Source organism: Eleutherodactylus coqui, chromosome 2, assembly GCF_035609145.1.
Source record: "Eleutherodactylus coqui strain aEleCoq1 chromosome 2, aEleCoq1.hap1, whole genome shotgun sequence".
NCBI lineage: Eukaryota > Metazoa > Chordata > Amphibia > Anura > Eleutherodactylidae > Eleutherodactylus > Eleutherodactylus coqui.
This window is the reverse complement of record NC_089838.1, coordinates 185,689,171-185,710,472: the sequence shown is the minus strand read 5'-3', so window position 1 is coordinate 185,710,472 and position 21,302 is coordinate 185,689,171. Positions and strand designations below refer to the sequence as shown.

General features: G+C 43.3%; 1 protein-coding gene across 1 annotated transcript in view; it reads left to right on the top strand.

The window, feature by feature from the left end:
• DHTKD1 (dehydrogenase E1 and transketolase domain containing 1) overlaps positions 1-18,066 on the top strand; it is a 38,674-nt gene extending 20,608 nt beyond the window's left edge. Inside the window, exons 14-17 of the mRNA XM_066592046.1 lie at positions 5,466-5,548; positions 6,501-6,670; positions 8,021-8,106; positions 15,007-18,066. Coding sequence (XP_066448143.1) covers positions 5,466-5,548; positions 6,501-6,670; positions 8,021-8,106; positions 15,007-15,120 — 453 coding nt within the window. The 3' untranslated portion in view covers positions 15,121-18,066. The remainder of the gene's footprint in view (positions 1-5,465; positions 5,549-6,500; positions 6,671-8,020; positions 8,107-15,006) is intronic.
• Positions 18,067-21,302: the final 3,236 nt, after the last annotated feature.

The window sequence follows — 21,302 nt, the reverse complement described above, 5'->3', positions numbered from 1 at the left end:
CTAAGAACAGAAGCAAATCTGTGATAATGTCTAGAAGCCTTGTCACTCTTACTTGAAGTCTTGGAATGTGTTTCAACTTTGAAGATATGTTTCACTGTAGATTGTCCCATTTATACGTGCACTCAGTGCTGTAGGAATGGCATGTTAGTTCAAAATCTCCTGATTGTCCTAATGCAGCACACAAATGGGTTAGTAACACTTCTGCTAGGATAGAAGAGACACATGGCAGTAAGTAATAAACCAATCAACATTTGTGTCGTATACCAGGGGTTTCCTTAGTCCCTTGTCACATGGTCTGTGCCATATACAAGGGTTCCTCTGCTCACACATTACATGTATACAACTTGTAAAGTTAACTGCTTTCATCATGGTGGCTGCAGATTTCAGCTCCCCTCCTGAGGTTGTGTTCTCTCCATGATTCTTGTCTTGGGGCTTCTTGGACACTGCTGGTACCTGTGGTGTATTTGGATGCACCCAGATGGCCACTGCCAGGTGAGTGGTTTTTTTTTTCCGTCTGCCAGTCTTATTACTATATTAAAAAGCTCCTTGTGTAATGAGCAGGTGTGAAATCTTGCAGTTTGCCAAGTTTTGAGTGCTTACATACCTCCTTGTCATTTAGATTACTATGCTCTGCTGAGCAGCTGCGCTCATTCTGACACCAGCTACTTTTGGTATCCTAGGGGGTTAAATCTAGTGCATACCAATTAAGAATTTAGTTTTTCTTTCAGAGTCCAATCCTGTATCCCAAGGAAAAAAGACAATGCAAGTCTAGACATAGCAGGGGAGGGTTACTGTGGGTGAAGTTTACACGTAATACAGCTCAGTAGGGGCCAAAAAAAGGGTATACATGCATTGCACTTAATTTGTGTTTTGGACCCTTTCTTGCTTGTCATGGGGCGTGTCTAACCAGGATGTGTTTTGGACCCTTTCTTGCTTGTCATGGGGCGTGTCTTACCAGGAAACGGGTGTGGCTTCACACCAAAATTTTCTTACAAATTTAGCTGGTGTGGAGTTGGACAGAGGTGTCTAGGGATGTGGGAGGTTTATTATCCTGCATCAGCTGCTATGATGGACTTGGCACATTTTTAAATTGGCTGGTCAGAGCTTACGCTGTTTAACTTTGTTAAAGTTGGAAGCAACCACTTCCTGAAGCTTGAGATCATTTCAGGTGTTCTTTCTGTTTGCAATTATCTGACAACTTCAGGAACTAAAATTTGCCTGCAAATACAAAGAACTGAAATGAAGGCAGAGTGCCGCCTTCTGGCAGTGTATCTTCTACAGATGGTTCGAGCTTCGGGCGAAAGTGTGGCGCACCACAACGGTTTGTTTGGCTTGCCAAATGTTTGTTCTGTGCATTACATCATTTGTGTGGCCTATTGTCTTCTGTAGACTGACAGGCGATGTAGGTAGCTTAGTGCGCTACGAGGATGAAGTTTAGAAGCAATACCTATGTACATCTGATGATGTGAGTTCAGTAGAATTCATCTCAAACTATTGAGGTTGATACTCCAGAAGATGCTTATAACATGCATAAGGATAAAGGGGAGAACTTATCATGTGCAGTATTTCTGAAGTCGGTTTTGCTAAATGTGACGTTGCCCTTAGTTACAACAAAATTGGTAACGTTGCATGATAACAAATTTGTTGCATCTTTTGTTTGAGGTGTTTCTACAATTCTTACACCCACATACTGGTGTAAGATTGTTAAAAAATTAGAGATATGGAATGCAACTTTTTTTTTTAGTCCTGGCTTGGCATCAAGCCCCACCCATTTTTCCACTCCACTTTTAAAAACTGATGTGCATGATGCAGATGACTTAGTGCTATTGGGTAATAAATGTATCCCACAGGAGATCAGATAATATTTTGGAGTAAAATGCACCAGAAAAAGACCAATACATTGACAGATAGTTGTCAAAGTTGATTATAAGCCAGAGCTCCCCAAGATCACTTCTACACCAGTAGTCTTAAAATACAATATTTTTAAGAATACATTATTGATCAGAATGACATACAGTTACAGAATACATGTATTGATAGAATGAAGAAACAGATCACCGTGACACGTCTCACAGACTTCCTCTTAATTTCCTGGAGTCCCTAGGTAGCACAATAATACCACCCTGTTAAAGGGGTTGTAACAGACTTACAAATTATTCCCCAGCCAAAATATAGGGGATAACTTGCTGATCGGTGGGAGTCCCATGGCTTGGAACCCCACCAATCCTGAGGACAGGGGTACTGGTTTCCCATTCCTCTTACTTACTGTATCCCCCGCAGTGAGGAAGCGAATGAATGGAGCGCAAGTGTGCCGCCACTCCATTCACTCTCAGTGGGACTGCAGAGACAGCGGAGCTGCAAGAGTTCATTCCTTTCAATGGGGCTGATGGAAATATCCGGAGTGCTGACTGCACATGCTGAGCCAGCAATCCATGCACTTTGGATAGGTGCTAACTTGTAATTCTGGTACAACCCCTTTTAAATTAGTTTCTTCACTTCTGCGTACTAGGCACGTGATGGTCATTCCTTCAGTAATGTATGTTTTTGAGCTATTGGTTTATTGATTTACTGCTGTTTAATTGCCTCTTCTATCCAATCAGTAGAACCATAATCAACCCATTTCTGTGCTGCAAGAAATGAAAACTTGTAGATTTTTACAGTGAAAGTGAGTGTATTGGAGGTGCTGTAAGTGTTTATGAAATCAAGTCGCCAGCGTTTGTAATGAATGTGAATCATACCCGAAGTTCAGCACAAAAATGGTGCCAATCCAAATGTGCTAACTACCAGCTGAGGATCTGAACATGTTCTGGCCACTGCTTAGGAAACATATCAGTGGTATGATTGTGGGCATTTTTGATTCTCACATTATTCAATATGTATAGGAGCATTATATACAGTACAAGTCAAAAGTCTGGATAATCTACTCAGAAGTTTTTTATGCATTTTAGATTAGCAGTAAACTCATTAGAACTAAGAAGTTATGCAAATGTAACTACAGAGGGACAAAAAGACAATTCAGAAAGATCTTGCTTTTAATAGTTTTCATAGTGGTCAGTCATCTTTTCTTTGTCTTGATGACAAATTTAAACACTCTTGGCATTCTCCCAACCAAAGTCATGCAGTAGCTACCATGGATGGTTTTCCAACAGCCCTGAAGAATTTAAGGACTTGTTGACTGCTTTTTGTTGACTCTATGATCCATCTCCAAAGCTATCTCTATAGTTTTGGTCAGACTGCAGAGTCCGGGTCCTCTGACCCAGAACTTCATTATTTTTTTGTGGACTTGTCGAACTAAAGGACAGACTTCTTTTTGGTCTGTCTGGTATAAATAAACATAAGTGAGCAGCATCACGAGTGTCTTCAGTAAAATTGTATCCGAAATGATGCCCCTTTATTCACTCCATAGTCGACAAAACAGCACAACGTTTCAACCCACGCAGGGGTCTTTTTCAAGTTACAAACAAATGACATATACACGTAATAAATAGAATACCCCCACCCCCCTGATATAATCGGGCGGCCAGGTGGTTGTTGTAAGTTCTTATGTATGTTGAGTGACAGAATACGTAACACCTAAAAATTCCCTTAGTTTCTTAGTAATGCCACTTTCAAACGCATCAGCAAGCATTCCAGTCAATTGCTTCTCAAATCTCTGTTGGATTGCTACTAAGCAGCTCGTAGGTCTCATTGTCCCCTAATTGTGACAATCTCCTCATAAGAGTTGGAGTCCATTACCACTATAGCGCCACCCTTATCAGCGGCCCTAATGGTAATGGATTTATCATCTCCAAGGGACCTCATAGCTGCAACCTCCTGTCTTGTCAAATTATTGGTGTGCATATACCTAAATTGCTGACCTCTAAGCTTATGTAGATCATTAGTAACCATCTTAGTGAACGCTTCTATACCACTATATGTACCTGGTGGCTGGTAAGTACTCCTATGGCGCAAACCAACCCCAGACGCTGTAAAACCAGCACCTTTGGAGTCACCACTGACCTATTCTGGGAAGAGAAAAATGCCTTAAGCTTGAGTGCTCTAAAGAGCCGACGGCAGTCCAAATCCACTTCGAACCAATTGCTTCTTGGGACCTCACAGAACGAGAGGCCATGCGATAGTACATTGGATTCTATTGGTCTGTCTGTTTCTTGGCCCAAGCAACTCAATTAATTTGTCTATAGTCACACGAGCGAGCGTGATATTGGGCTAAGAAACGCAGTCCGCTATCGCGCTTGTCGACATGCATTTTACCCGCGGCTGCGAGGAGTTTTTCATGCAACAATGCCTTGCATTGCATCTGTGAGCTTTCAATCCTCACGCACGTGTTTCAAACGCGATAGAAGATCGCAATTGTTTCCCATTGAGTGAACACAAAACAATAGGACATGCAGCGAGTTAAAAAAAACCACAACTATACCTCACAGCATGTGAAGGAAAACCTCGCTCATGTGTACGACTCCATTCAAAAGAATGGAGTTCGTATTCACATGGGTTTTGTGCGTTTCGCAATGCAGAAAACTTGCATAAGTTTGGCGCTCGTGTGCATGTAGCCTTAGTTGTAGTTTTCTGGCAGCAATCCATTGATTCTGTGTGTAGCCTATGTGTTGTCTGTGAAATACACACATTACAAGGACAGAAAATGTGCCCGTGTGAATAGACCCTTAGTCTGGAGTCCAGACTGCTGACTTGAAGATGGGATGGGAAGCAGCAGTTGGCTAAAGAAGCAGCTGATGCTCCTGCAGTTACCTGTTGCATTGCCATTTCTTAATTCCCCTCTCCCCTCTGCACTGCTGTGCCTCGCCGTTCCACACAGGCAGGCTGGTTTGTGGAGTCTCTCCCCAGGCGACCTATTAAGCAGGCTGCTGGCACTCCTCCCTCTGCGCATGTAATGCCATCTTGGCCTCCAGCATGGTGAGGGGCGGCTGCCTGCACTGCATAATGTTAAGCCATGGCCATGAGGAGGGGACAGAGTGGGCAACATTGTATCGGTGCAGCTGACCCTGTACATGGACAGTTGAAGGGGGAAAAGAGAGGTGCTAGTGGTTGATTACCAATAGGGGCAGTTGAGTCGGTTGTGGGCCCATCTGGAGCCTTCGCCCCAGGTAAGTCTCCCTTATCGCCCCCATTATTATCTGCTTTTGGGATTAGTATTGTCTGCTGCGCTGTTCCATAGAACAAAACCGTATGTTGACTGGTCCCAGCCAAACAGAGATCCTAAGTTCCCTCATCTGGTGAATTGGGACCTATCGATCAGTGTAACGTATGTGCTGGGAACCTTCCTGGTGCATGTGCCAAAAATGAATGGATCACAAAAATGCTGTGTGAAAATGGCCTTAGAATAACGATGGTTTGCCTTTTTTATTTGCTTAATATGTTTTAATTTATGTTCACTATTTGTGAGGATTTTTTTGTTTTATTTTTTACTTTGACTTCTTTCAAGTATTTTATTTTGGTTTTTTCTCTAGGCTGCTGTTTCAAGCTTAGAGGATATGGCACCTGGAAGTACATTTAAGCCTGTTATAGGAGACCTTGCTGCAGACCCCAAAAGGTACATTGATTATTCTCCGCCTCTGTCATATCCATTATAAAAAGGCCCTGTGCACTTGTCCATATTATGAATCGGTGTGGTATGCATCCATACTGTATTTGTGTTCCTTTGACTTAACATAGACACGGATTGTCCATACCCCATCCCCACAGAGTCCATGGGAATCCTTGAGATTAAACTGTGGCGTGCTCCATCACATGCCATATTACCAACTATGCTTCGAGGGGAGAATATGGTGTCTCATGGAGATGCTACAGCTCTGTATTGCCTTGTTTAGACAGTCTGCCAACATACAGGATTCTGCATGAACCCCTAGTCTGGTGCTCCACAGTATTTTTCTAGAATGGCATCTGTATTCCATTACAATACATTACGATGGATGACAATTAGTAATGAAGCCTCATTAAACTAAACACAGCCTTTTGTTGCACATATTTATTTAATAGATGTTAATGTCATGAATATGGAGACTACAGCAAGTGCAAAAATAATGAAAACTATATCAGCGCTCAGTTACAGGCAGTAAACTCTACATTGCCATTGTTAAAAGCTACAGTCCTGTTTTAGTAAGCCCGGCAGCTTTTATATTTTTCTGTTACTACCTCATCGAGACCGGATCAATATACGACTGTGTACACTCTATGGAAAGCTCCGCAGTCATTGACAGTGGAGTCTCCCCTCCTGCGGTTGTCTTTGAAGACTACTAACTTGTTTTAATTCTGCAAGTGTGAATGAAGAAGTGATGATGCCACTGCCTGATTAACTTACTCTACCTCACTCCTAGTTTTGCATGGTTTTTGTAACCCTGTCCATGGCAATAGTTAAAGCATTATAAAGATAATAATTTCTTTTACCCTGTTGAAAAGCATATTTGTAAAATCCTATCTGTAAGTTTATAACGCTTAATGAATAAATCACCAGTACTTTTTGTTTTGTCTTTTTTTTATATCAGTGTTAGCACAGTGATCCTCTGTTCTGGGAAACACTACTATGCTTTGGCTAAACGGAAAGAAACACTTGGAGAAAAAGGACACACATTTGCTATTATCAGGTTAGAAGAACTATGTCCATTTCCATTAGAATCCCTCCAGCATGAGATGGGCAAATATCCGAAGGCCAAAGGTGGGTTCAAGTGACTTTTTTTTTTGTTATAGTTAGCATCTCCAACAAGTAATAAAGTTAAACATTAATACACATAATTCCACTTTCACCTTCAGTTCCATTTTTAATGTGTTTGTTACGTTTCCGCTTGTTTAATGACGACACCCTAGAGCAGTGATGGCCTACCTTTTAGAGACAGAGTGCCCAAACTGCAACCCAAAACCCACTTATCGCAAAGTGCCAATATGTCAGGGGGTGTGGCTTATCACAACGCAGGATTTTACTTCCGTCGTTCTAAAAAGGACAGGGCTGTCTCAAAATAGACACAGTGCAGACTTTGACTGCTTTTTGAAAACAGAAATGCTGCAGAATTTGCCACAGAAATTCCTGTCGAGGACATTCTGCAGCATTTCCGCCACATCTAAACATACCCAGTAGTGATAGTGACCCCTCCTGGCACAGCCAGACCCTCTTAATTTTGGACTAGGAGGCACTATTAGCAAGATTATTTCTATAGCTGAAAAGTGCATCTTATAGTCAAAGTTTTTTTTAAACTTCTTTTTACCATAATCAATACCATGTTTTGGCAAGAATTCATGTATTTTAATTTTGAATCAATATAGAATTCAATTCAAAGTCAATTACTGTTACACAAAAAAAGTTTTTTGTTTTTTTTTTCTGGACAAACTTTGTTTCTTACAGAGTTTTGGAGTCCAAATTTCTTCTAAGATTTTGACAGTTAGGAACATACTTACAGACAATAACCTTAACCGTAGAATAAGGAAGTGTAACTATAACTGCAACAAAATGTTTTAGAAATGTATTTATAACCAGTAAATCCTGAATAGGGTAACATACAGGACATAAAACGACCAGGTGGCACATATATAATAACAGAGAACTTCCTTAAGTGGCATAAAAATCTGAGAAGTTAGATGCAATGTTTGCAGAAGTCACTTATTTCTGTTATGTCCGCCAGTGTTCTCCCTTGGAATATTCCAGCAGTAATCAGTCGGCATCGCAGACATCCACTTTCTGTCATACTGTTTTTCAACTGCATGTATGTCCTGGTGAAGGCTTTCACCATACACTCCTGATAAGCCAATGTCATGGGCAACAAAGACAGTTTTACTGTTAGACAGACAGTTCTGATAAATGAGGACTGTGGTTTTAATGGTCAATATATTGTAACAAAATGGTACAATATTGAATATATCCTACTTTCTGATGTCTATAGTTTCATTATTTGCCTGATAGACAATTTTGGTTGCCATATTTTTATTTAACGCCCTTTTAATATAGGTAAGAACACTGATTATTACTCAGGAAATATACCTCTGTAACAGTGTTATTTGTACTCTGATTTTAAAGCTTTCATTTGGAGTCAAGAGGAACCAGAAAATATGGGTGCTTGGACCTTTGTTGCTCCAAGGTTTGAGAAACAGTTGGGACAGAAGGTAAGCTTCTATATTAGATGCATGCATTATACTATTGTATATGGACAATATCAGGATAACCTGTTCGCAATGGTTTTATTGTCTTTTCATGAATACAGTGAAGACAAAAAAGACCTTTTACCGTCAATAAAGGAACATAACCTCAACATGACCAAATAGGGGACCCTATGTTGAAATTGCAGACATGACCCATGATGCCCAGACGAAAGAACCCAGATATACATAGCAAGAAATATGCTTATTGAAAGATAGCCAGAAGGTATCTTAAGAGTCAACATCGCATGAAATATCGGATAATAGTCAGATATAACTACTATAGAATAACTTAAAGGGTGGTCACCCAGACAACCTCAGTTAAAAGAAGACCGACATACAAGGGATAGGGAAAGGGGGAGAACGACTATTAATAAGCTGATATGATGAAAGTAGGAAGAGACCTAAGGAAGAGCACACCATAGCCACTGGTAATAATTACAAGCTGTCTGGGACCAAGTGTGTAGCGAGGGAGGGGATAAGGTGCTAGTAAATTTGGCTATGGATTACAGGGGACGTCAGGGTCCGAATGTAAGACTTCCACACACGCATGGCCAGAGAGTAATGGTACCAGTTTGTTATACAGGTTGGTTTACCTGAGGGAAAATAAAATTCCAATACAGTTTCAAAATAACCACAGAACCATCAGAGACCATATTAAGTTTGTTTGAAAATTGACATATCGGCCAAGGTAGGTTGTTGTGTTGGGGATAAAACATAGTGTTTAATCTGTAGAAAATCGCAGAATCTGGAATAAAATGTACAGAGCGCAAGTATTCAAATTGTCTGAAGCCCAGTTTGTCCACTACATCCATGATTCTTGTAAATGACCAAATATGGGATTGACAAGGCAACTGTTAGGTGGATTCACAACTGGCTGAGGGATCGTACTCAAAAAGTGGTCATAAATGGCTGCACATCCAAGTGGAAGAATGTATCAAGTGGGGAACCATAAGGCTCTGTCCTTGGCCCCGTGTTCAATATTCTTATAAATGATCTGGAGGAGGGGATTGATGGGGAAACTGATCAAATTTGCCGACGACACAAAGCTAGGAGGGATAGCTAACACTAGGGAAGAGAGGGAGAGTATTCAAAAAGATCTAGAAAAGCTTGAACAGTGGGTGGCGACTGGGCGGCGACTAACAGAATGGTAGTTAACAAGGAGAAATGCAAAGTCCTACATCCTGGGCAAGAAATTAAATAAAAGCACATACAGAATGGGGGGAATATGGCTAAGCAGCAGCACATGTGAGAAACTTGGGTATACTAATAGATCATAAACTGAACAGGAGTCAAAAATGTGATGCAGCAACCAAAAAGGCAAACACAATTTTGGGATTTAGTAAGAAGCATAGAGTCTAGATCATATGAGGTCATTATCTTCCTCTACTCTTCCTTAGACAGACCTCATCTGGAATACTGTGTCCAGTTCTGGGCACCCCACTTTAAAAAAGACAGACAAACTGGAGCAAGTTCAGAGAAGAGTTAATAAGATGGTGAGCGGTCTGCAAATCATGCCCTATGAGGAACAGTTAAAGGATCTGGGAATGTTTAGCTTGCAAAAAAGGAGAGGAGACTTAAAGGGGTTGTCCCGCGAAAGCAAGTGGGGTTCAGCACTTCTGTATGGCCATATTAATGCACTTTGTAATGTACATCGTGCATTAATTATGAGCCATACAGAAGTTATTCACTTACCTGTTCCGTTGCTAGCGTCCCCGTCGCCATGGTGCCGTCTAATTTCAGCGGCTAATCGCCCGATTAGACGCGCTTGCGCAGTCCGGTCTTCTCCCTGGTGAATGGGGCCGCTCGTGCCGGAGAGCTGGTCCTCGTAGCTCCGCCCCGTCACGTGTGCCGATTCCAGCCAATCAGGAGGCTGGAATCGGCAATGGACCGCACAGAGCCCACGGTGCACCATGGGAGAAGACCCGCGGTGCATCGTGGGTGAAGATCCCGGCGGCCATCTTCGCAAGGTAAGAAAGAAGTCGCCGCAGAGCGGGGATTCGGGTAAGTACTAAACTGTTTTTTTTTTTTTTGTTTTGTTTTTTTTTAACACGTGCATTGGGTTTCTCTCGCGCCAAACGGGGGGCCTATTGAAAAAAACAAAAAACCCCGTTTCGGCGCGGGACAACCCCTTTAATAGGGATCTACAAATATCTGAAGGGTTGTCACAGTGCAGAGGGATCAGCCCTATTCTCACTTGCACAAGGAAAGACTAGAAGCAATGGGATGAAACTGAAAGGGAGGAGACACAAATTTAGATATTGGGAAAAAAACTTTCTGACAGTGAGGGTGATCAATGAGTGGAACAGGTTACCATGGGAGGTGGTAAGTTCTCCTTCAATGGAAGTGTTCAAACAAGGGCTGGACAAATATCCGTCTGGGATGATTTAGTGAATCCTGCACTGTGCAGGAGGTTGGACCAGATGACCCCTCCAACTCTATCATTCTATGATCTTTAGCAATGAACCACCCAAACCCCAAGCTATCAAGTCCTGGAGGAAAGGCAGGCTTACCAAATGGGTTAAATGGATAAAGGACGATGTTTTAGAAATCTAAGCATGCCTCCTAGCCAATCTGTCCCACAGCATAAGGGATATAGAAAGGACCAGGGAGATTGAGGGTGTACTCCAAGAGCCATACTAAAAGATTAGATGCATTGAGTGGGAATGCTCTGTTAATGATTCAATTTCTACCCATGCTAATCACAGTGAGAAAATTTGTATTCAACTGTGCATGATAATACGTTAAGGCTGGGTTCCCACAGGACGGAAATTCCGCGGCTTGGCTGCACCCAAAAGCCGCAAGATTTCTGTTGGAGAGCCGCAGCTTCAAAACCCGCTGCATTTCGCCATGGGTTTTGGAGCAGTTCGGCTGCCGGCATTCCGTTGCGGCTTTCTCTCTCCAAGAGGAGTGAGGCCGCAACGTAAAAAAATAAAGAATTGACATGCTGCAGCTGTCAATTCTGCGCCACATCGCCAGTTGTGCCTGGCTTTGCCGCAACGGCTTGGCCGCCCCGTGTGGACGAGATTTTTGCAACATCTCATCCACATGGCTGTCTAATCCCGGGATTAGGAGCTGCGGGAGGATTTGCAGCACAGAAATTTCACATGGATTTTCTGCATCAAATCCGTCCCGTGTGAACCCAGCCTAATAAATTGGGGACTCCCAGTCCTCTTGAGACAAGACGCATATAAGGTGTATTGTATGATTCTGCGAAGTTTGTTGGACTAAATGAATAATAAATGGGTACAACAGGTATTCCATTCACTCAGACGCTGTAAATAATAGGAAAAGTCCTCTCTTCCACTATAAAACATGAAGGCGTACTTGTATACGCTCCTCAGGTGCCTCAAAGATGTAATCATGCAGGGGAAAGTGGTCTCTCCCTGGTTCCACAGAAAAAAACTGACAGACCACAGATCCACTCTTGACTCAGTGTAGTCTCCTAGTTTCCAAAGATAGTAAACAACATAGTGCAGTACAGCTAACATGGAGACCAAGGTCCACAAAATTTTTCGGAATCCGCGACCGATGTCTGCGGTAATAGAAAAAAAGAATGCATTTTCAAGTTTTCCCTTCAGTCAGATACCAACTGCGTTTTCTGCGAGCCGTGGGAAAATTGCGGCATGTTCTATTTTGCTGTCAATGGAGACCATCCGACTCGCACAATGGCGGGTGAGCCGTGGGTACCCGCATCATCGCCTAGTGACGGCACAGGAAATGCAAGTATACATTTTTTAAATTCTGTACTGCATATGACTAATGAGCATCTGCATTACAGATTTTGTAGGTACCGTGGGGTCTCCAGTCAGAGCCAGATACCACCTGCACACATCCGCAGACCAAAAAAGAGAAGACCCCGGACAAGTAACGCAGGGTCCAATTCTGCTCTGGGCTCCTACATGTGGAATTCGATCCACTCGTGGACATGAGGCCTTTATTGATAAATTCAAAAAATATATTTTTTTTTTTATGTGCCTCTTAAAGGTATATCTGGTGATGACTGTTGTGTTCAAAAAGATCTTAAACATCTTCTTGTATTAAGCACAGTCTGCATTGCGGAAAATCCATACTAAGCCCGGCGTCTGAGATGCCAAGCTTAGTAAATTTCCCCAATTTATATAATTTTTTTTTTTTTTGTCCTATTTTAAGTTGTATGTGTTTTTATTATTTTTACTTTATTATATATTTTATTTGTGGTGTTTAGTGAAAGATTTGAGAATTTATATTTTTATCAGTTTTAATTGGCTGCATGAGCAAGACCCTGCACATAAAAGCCCCGTGGTATTTGCATTGCTATGCCCAGATGAAGCTGATAGACTAAACTTGAGTTGGGTGGTTATGCTGACATTGCTTGCCACATGGAACAGCAGCATTTTGCACTTTTAGATGCCAGTTTGTTGATCACATTTGAAACTGCACTGAGTAGGTGGTCTGGCGCCATTTAAAAAAATAGCTTCACAGAATGATCACCCCATTCTTGGGTCTGTTATTGCCTCCGTGGGCCATTCACCAACAGTGCACGCTGCTGTTATTTGTAGATTCTTAATAGCAGAGAGCATCTTCATGGCCACCACATTGAGATGCGCATGTGCTCCCAAAAAGTGTGATAATGTAGAACTACTCCAAGCAAGGGCCCTAAAAAGAATGCTTAAGAAGCACAACATACAAGGTGTCCACTAGATGGCAGCAGACGCCTATCCTTTTTACGTGAGGGTTGTTGCTATATGGATAGAGCTGAATGCTGGCAACTTCTGTAAAAATTGGGGGTACTTGGTAATAGGTAGTAGCTTGCTGGTCCTCAGACTGATCTATGGGTTGCTGATATGGAACCCCAGTACCAGGCTTCCAGAAAAAATTCGAGCTTAGCCCTTCCTTACTCACTCATGACGCAGTGAAGTCTATGTGGATGCCTATGGAGATCTGGTAGTCAACTACCTGAATTACCTACAAGAGGGTGCTCTAGATGGAGGATCTGAATTCGACCCTGAGGTGTAGTGGAGTATACAGCAAAATCCTGTGGCCGTTGCAGGCTGAAGAGAGGATCCAAGATGGGCCCGCGTTCCTGTGGGACAGTTTACTAGGTCCTGCAGATAGACTATGCCAGCTGGCCCATCACAGGAGATCTGGAGGAGCTCCCTTCATGGTCCCTGCTGTGCAGGATGAAGTCCGAAGGCCAGGTAAGAACTCAAAGACCCCATAGGTATAAGCAGCGTGCAGGGGCACTCTATGTATAAATTAGATTATCCTTCTGAAGCTAACTGCGAACAGGGCTGTCAGGTCTTAGACAGGAAAGGAATACTCCAGCTAAGGAGGTTATCGCCAAACTCTGAGTGCATTAAACGGGGGCTGGGAGCTGAAACCGCTGCAATCAACCAGTGACGTCTGTCTGGAGAGCTCTCTGGCGCCCCCAAGGGGAAGCACCACATACAAAGTGGGGACTTCCAACAGCACAGATCTCCTGGAGCAGGGTTGTGGCATTTGTGCAAGTCTATCGTCTCCAGACTGAGGGCGAGCACCTACTGGCGTTTGCGTTTTCCGCGGGGAAAAAACGCAGCGTTTTCGCCGCGTTTCCCGCGATTTTTTCGCGGCGTTTTTCGCGGCTTTTCCATAAATTACCATTGACTTTCATGGGTGCATTAGGAGAAAAAAAAGGACACATATGCAACTGACAGTTCCTATGTTAAAAACGCAAACGCAACGCAAAAAAAACGCCAGTGGACAGGAACACATGTTATCTCTATGCCTGTGCAGGAAAAACGCAAAACGCAGGTAAAAAAACGCCAGTGGGTGCTCGCCCTAAGGCCGGTCTTGCACGTCCGGATTTGAATTGCGGATTCCACGTGGATCATGCATCATAATACACGGGCAATCAAAGGCATGGACTTTCGCTAGTTTGCTCAGACTTGTGGGTAGGAATTGGGGATTCTGTTCACGGAAGAAAAATTTAGCGTGTATTCCGCTCATACGTACTCCATTGATCTCTATGGATGTGTGTGTGATCTGTAGTGTGTACACAATTAACATCGCATATGGATGCGGATTCACTCGCTTAAAAAAAAAAAAAAAAAAAAAAAATTTTAGGAGACCAATGCAAAAGACAGAATTTTGGAGTGAGAGAAAATATCGCTTGGATATATCGGTCGACACTGCGATGCTCTGATGTTCCCTGCTTGTTTTCTTCTACGTGGACTATATGCTGTTCATATTTGCGTAAAACCGCACGCATACACAAGCATTCGCAATTTGCTCCCGCAATCGCTTGCAGGTCTTCTGCTGTGAATATCTGCAAGCAGAATCCGACCGATTCGTATGAGCCCAGCCTTAGATTATTAAAGCTATGTGAATTATGTTCAGTACACATGCGTGCGGACATTGTAGTAATTTGTTTAGAAAAGCTAGGTAATTTTGTTCATCCATTTTAGTTCTAAATTAAATGTAGCTTTAATTTATCCTGCGCAAATATGTGCGACACGTTAAACAGATTCTCCAGCAAATGTGGAAAAAAGTGCTGCACACACAGCCTCCGATAAGCCATTCTACAATATGATTGCCACTGGTTGCTGAGACCTGCAGGGGTGGAGCCTGACTGCACTTCCTTCATGTTGGGCTTAGGAACAAGAGTGTGGTGGGCTTCACACCCTCACCGTTGCCCCCCTTAGGTCTCAGCAACCTTCCCCCGCTACATTCTAGCATGGGTTCCTCAGAAACTGCACGAACTGTGCCTTTTTTTTTTTTTTTTGTCATTTTCTGAAGAACTCCTTTTAATGATATTCTGGTACACTTTGGTGCTGTACTTGATGTAATGAATTGATGCATGTGCGCCTTCCTGAATCTTATTGATTTTGTGTTTTTGTATCTCTTTAGCTACAACTTGTAAGCAGACCTGCGCTTCCTGCACCTGCAGTGGGAATCGGGACTATTCACCATCAGCAACAAGAAGATCTAATTACAGAAACATTTAAACCTTTGCATAACTAGGCTAAAAAAAACTTTTTTTTTTTTCTTTCAAATTTTGGATATCTGAAGTCAAGAAGTTATAGTAATTTAGCAATTAAATGAAGAAAGCTGATTCCGCTCTGGAAGCCTTCACTTCATTCCTCTCGGGGCAGGGATCATCTAGTTTTTACTTGTTTTAGTAAAAAAATTAATGGAATTCTCAATCTTATGATAACCACCTCCAAAGACTGGAATATATGTTAAAAGTGATGATCGGTGTTATTGCAAAAAAGGTCTCTATATATGTCATGGCACTTACTGATAAAGTTGGGAGATGTGGAATACCCGCAACGTATTTAGATACATCTGGGTAACAATGCGTGTATTTACATGTAGATTATGCTGCAGCCTTAAGCCTAGGGCTACATGGTGACATTAGGTTGTCATGCTGCTACATTGCAACTAATGATACAGAATGTTGTCTGGGACCCACAAGTTACATAAACTGCGACATGACAGTCAACAGACAACCAAACCTGCTGGATTTCAGCACAACCATATTGGCTATCATTAGTTGAGATTTGTAAGGTGACATTTGTGATCATAAAAGTTATCTGGCCAAATACTTTAGTTCACAAACCTGTTGACCCTGCTGTAGTAAAGTAGGAGTCAGAGGCATAACTTGCCCCTAACTATATTGATAGTATTGGTTTGCAGTATGAGGAAGAGACTTTTTGGGCCCCCTAGGGCTCCTGGGCCCAGGTGCAACCGCACCCCCTATATGTTCGCTCATTAACAGGGCAGCGTTCCCATGACCTAGTGTCGTGTTATCATCACTCCTCTCCCGGAAGTAAGGTTCAGTGGGGACCAGCAGCCGGTGAAACTGCAGTGGCGAGTATGTAGTCTGTTATTTTATTACAGCAGGCTAAACATGCTTTTGAACCAAAGTATGTCCCCGTGTCACCCCTTTAATATTGCAACAGCCAGAAGGAGCTATGATGTTTGTAGCCTAAATGCTGTGGATTGCTACTTCTTTTCCGTCAGTATGTGCAATAGCGCAGGAGTACAAAATGTATGCACAATCAGTGCTTATATATTGCTATATAGAAGAGTTTCTGTGTAGGTAGGTTTGGACTCCATATCTTGCTGTGGAGAATGGTTGCACGCGAGCAAGGAATAAACCGTATATGCTATATTACATAAGGTAAATACATGAAGTGTAGACTAATATTTCCATCTCAGTCAGCCATGGCTGAGGTGTGAATACCAGTCTGCATGCTTCCGCCAGATGTGGTGGGGGTTTATGGAATCAGCCAAGCAGACTGTTCTACAAGGTTTCTGTAACTCCCATAGAAGTGAATGGGTGTAGTGGAACCAGTGTAGCAGAGTGACCTACGCTGCTGCCATAACTTTTGAGATGCTGTTTACACAACTCCCATTTACTTCTATGTGAGTTACAGAAACTGCACAGAACAGTGCCCTTGGGTATTTCTGTAAAAGACAGAGCAAGAGAGGAGGGAGTTCTTGAGATAAATGTGGGTCCCCGAAGTGGATATACTCTGGGTCTCTGGATATGCAATGGGAATGCAGCAAAGGAAAAAAACTTCACAAACTTTTGAAAGTAAAGATCCGAACAAAAGTGGAAGAGAACTCATCTATTATTTACAGCAGTGTAAAATGATTAAAATGGTTTTATGTGGATAAGGTTAGTGGTTGTGGCATAATGCACATGTCATATGGAAGTTAGCCATCAAGGGTGTTTTTTTTTATTGGTGACTATAATTAAGGGCTCGTTTACACAAGCACATTTTTAAGATTTTTTATTTTTTTTGGCCAAGAACAAAAATGGATCTTTTAAGAAGTGTGGTCACTTTGGGATTGGTCACTTGCGAGGACTGCCATCATCTTCATCTAAGATGGATGCCGCCTTGCTCAGAGCCTTTAGCCAACCCGATGTCTTTAAATCTCTGGCAGCTTTATTGCACGCAACGATGGTTCACAATCTTTTTAAACTGCACACCACCAAAACACAAAATAAACATCTGGTCAGCTACTGACTAGAGACACTTGTAGATCACTCACTACATTGGCCTAGTGTCATAGCATTAAAATGTTTATCAACACAGTTCACTTACTGTACCCCAGCAGGGTGTGAGTCTAGGGGCGTCCTCCCTGTCAGACTTGGGGCTTTTACTGGTCCGCAACGGACCTCAAGCTTGCAGCCCTCTCAGCTGGAAGTTTTAATTCCTCCAACCTCGTCCCTACAGCTGTTAGGCAGACTGACTACCACTCAGCTTATTTTTTAACTCCCTATCACCGAAGGAAGAAGAAAACCTTTAATATATATTTACATGGGTGAGCACGATATCTGACCGAGAAACCCAGCCCAATATCGTGTTTGTCCACATATGCTTTACCCATGGATGCAAGGGGGTTTTTCATGCAAAAACGCCTTGCAGCACTTCAGTGAAATTGCGATCCTCCGGCGGGTGTTTCCCATGCATTCCAAGGGATGCGAAAAAATAGGACATGCAGCAAATTTTTTTTTTTTACTTCACAGCACTGCTGGGAGGAGAAAAAAATTGCTCGTATATGGCTCCAATCAAAAAAATGAAATTCATATTTGTGTGTCTTGCAACGCTCAAAACTTGTGCAATATTCACACTTGTGCGCATGTAGCAGCAGGTCAATTCCCCACCCTTGTTCTGTTTTCAACTAGAAAAAGACTGGACCCCATCAGAAGGAGCCTTTCTTAGCTGTTTTTGGCAAAAAAAAATCTGGAGGGGAATGAATGTGGAGCTAAAATATATGTAGATAAACTTTTAGTGTTTTACAATTCAAAATTATAATTGGAGAATCTAAAACTACAGCTAGTATTTTGTATTATTGTAAGAAGTCATTTTTTTTGTACCTGGATCTGTCTTACAAGAACTTGAAATGTAATTAAACTTTATTAATATATTTGCTGATTTAGTGACTTATGATTGTCATTTTTTCAGAAACAAAATGTTAAATAAAAAAATACAGTTTACTGGGCGGTTTTCAAATTTTTACCCTATTGTATAATCAATACTTTCTAAGCGAGGGTAAGGAGTCATTCAATGGGTAGTATCTTGGTCAGTATTTTATATCCGTATTTGACAGTCCAAACCAGGATTGGGTTCAAAATACAGAAGAGATGCAACTCTTTCTATTTTGCTTCAACAAACAAATACTGATGTGTGAAAGATGCCTTAGGCCCAATGGCCCCTTGTAGAATTTGCTGCGGAATTTGTGGCCAGCAGCCTGCCGCAAATTTCACAGCAATATCCAGCCATAGACCTGCTATGTTAAACGATTCAACTGCGTTTTTTTTCCCCACTCGCAGGGGAGAATCGCAGCATGCTCTATTTGGTGCAGAAAATCACACAGACTGCTTCCAGTCAATGGAAGCCATGTTTTGCAGTGAGTCGCCACGGATCCGCGTTATGCACTGCACATGCTCGCCAAACGAGACACTCGCAGTGTGTCCGGACAGGTGAGTATTGGTCTCTGCCAGAGCACCAGGTCTGATTCTGCTGCAAGATGTCGCAGTGGAAATCCGACCCAGCCGTGGGCATGAGGCCTTAGGGACCACAGGGTTCGCCTCCCCTCTTACCTCTCCATCCGCGGTCGGGGGATACGGCGGGCAACAGGCTTTGCCTCCCCTCTCCTCTTCTCCGTGGTGCCAGGGAGAGCGGCGCGCCAGAGGCTCCTGGGACCCCTCTCCCACTGGCGGCAGGATCCAGCGCTCGCGAAGCAGGGGGCGGGTCTTGTGATACGTTACGACACGATGACCTCACACGCCGGCAGAGCCCGGGACATTTGAAACCCCCCCGACAAGCCTCCACTACAGCGGCAGCTTCACAGAAGTGTGCACCTCAGGACTCTGGTCTGCTATCTTCACCATTCTATCCAAAATGACCAGCAGAGAGACTGATGTGGAGGCCCTGAAAACTGTAAGCGTTCCATTAAACCAAAAAAGTGCAATATGTTCAAAGTTTGGTTTATGGGTGGGCATTGTGTATATATTTATGCGCCTCCTATGCATGTAGCGTTGCAGGACAGGGAATCCTGTTAAAGTACAGCAGGATCCCAAAAAGAGGCATAGGAAGTGTTCCATGTGCCTTAAAAAATTAGAGGAAGCATATAAAAAAATCGTTAACCTTCCCCGAGGCTAAGGATGAGAGAAAAAAATATAACTTCGCATCAGGTGATCTCGACGAGCTTCTGAAAGCGGTGAGAGACACCATGAAAATCGAGGATACTGTCGAGCCAAGGTCTGTCCAGGACGACATGTTTGGTGGGCTAAGGGCAAGCAACAGGACTGTTTTTCCAGTAAACACCACCTTGAAGGTGATTTCTGACAAATGGGCTTGCGCTGACAAACACCTGTATCTGCCGCGAGAATTTAGAGAGAGGCTCCGGTTCTCGGAGGAAGCCGTGCGGGAATACAAGAACGTGCTGAAGGTAGATGCACAGGTAGCCAGGATGGCTAGAAAAACGGCGCTTCCCTTTGAGGACTCCTCCCACCCAAAGGACCCTATGGACAATAAGGTTGATGTCCTCACGAAGCGGGCATGGCAAGCATCAGCCTATACCTTTTAGAGTCTAACATCGTAGCCACGGCCGTGGCAAGGTCTATGTTGCTTTGGTTGGGGGAATTGGATGACCAAGTCAAGCAGAGGGCATCCAGAGAGGAGAGCCAGGAATGTATACCCCTGCTAAGACTAGCAACAGCCTTTCTGGCGGTCACCTCCACCGAGAAAATTAGACTATCCGCCAGGAATGCGGCACTGTCCAATATGGCTAGGTGAGCGATCTGGCTGAAAACCTGGTGGGCGGACGCTACGTCTAAAAATAAGCTGTGCAACATCCCCTTTTATAGTCAATATATCTTCGGGGCTGGGCTGGATGAAATCCTGAAAAAAGCGGCAGCCAAGACCCAAGGTTTTCCAGACCAGGGGAGGACCCCGCAATCCTTCAAGCGACAGCCTACCTTCAGACCTTATCGGGGGCAAAAGGGAAGACGGGACGCTGGTCTTACCCCAAAGGTGGCAGGGGTAAGAAGGGGAAAATCGCTACTGCAGTAGAAGATTCCCAGGTGGGGGTAGATTGCTGAGGTTTAGTCAAGAATGGCAGGGCGTTACAGAAAACCCGTGGGTTCTCCAGTTAGTATCCCCGGGGTACAGAATACATTTTTTTTTTGTCCGGCCTCCCAATAGGTTCGCTGTTACTCCCACGCAATCCCCGGCCCTCCAAAGAGTCTTTAGAGATAAGATTGCTAACCTGCTACATATGGGGGCTATAGTGGAGGTCCCTGTGGTAAAACAGGGATTGGGGTACTACTCTCCCCTCTTTCTTATTAAAAAAACAAAACAAACGAGTCGCACCAGATGATCTTTAACCTGAAAGGTCTAAATAAATATATCCTCTATAAAAAGTTTAAGATGGAGACTATCAGATCAGCAGTAACCCTAGTCAATAGGGGGGGATTACATGTGCACAATTAACTTGAAGGATGCGTACTATCATGTCCCGATTCTTCCGGAACATCATAAATATCTGTGATTCGCTGTAGAAATCGGAAACTGCTTGTATCCTTTTCAGTGCCAGTGCTTACCATTTGGCATATTTACCGCGCCATGGGTCTTCTTGAAGATCGTGGTCGAGATAGTAGCGCATCTTCATGCATCAATATTGTTCCCTATCTGGACGATTTTCTACTGATAGGCCCCTCGGCAAAAGCCCTGAAGGAAGATACCGCTTGGTCAGTCGCCCTATTTCAGAGACTGGGGTGGATCGTGAACTTCCAGAAGTCCAGTCTTCTTCCCGAAACTCGGAAGATATTCTTGGGGGTTCAGATAAACTCTTGAGTCCCAGACTCTATCTTTGCCGGCACCCAGGAAGGAGAGTTTAGGACAGACAGTCCATAAATACACGGGGGGAAAAATAGATATCGCTAAGAGAAGGAATGAGACTATTGGGCCTTATGCCATCATGTATCCAGATTATACCATGGGCCCAGGCGCATTCAAGAATATTGCAAAGGGCTGTCCTGGGTAATTGGGACGGAGCGGCGACCTCGTTAGACGCCAAGATGCCCCTGTCACCAACAGTCGCCCGGTCTGTTCGTTGGTGGCTGTTGGCGCATAATCTAAATGCAGAATCCCATTGGGTTCTCGAACCCTTTGTTAGCATAGTCA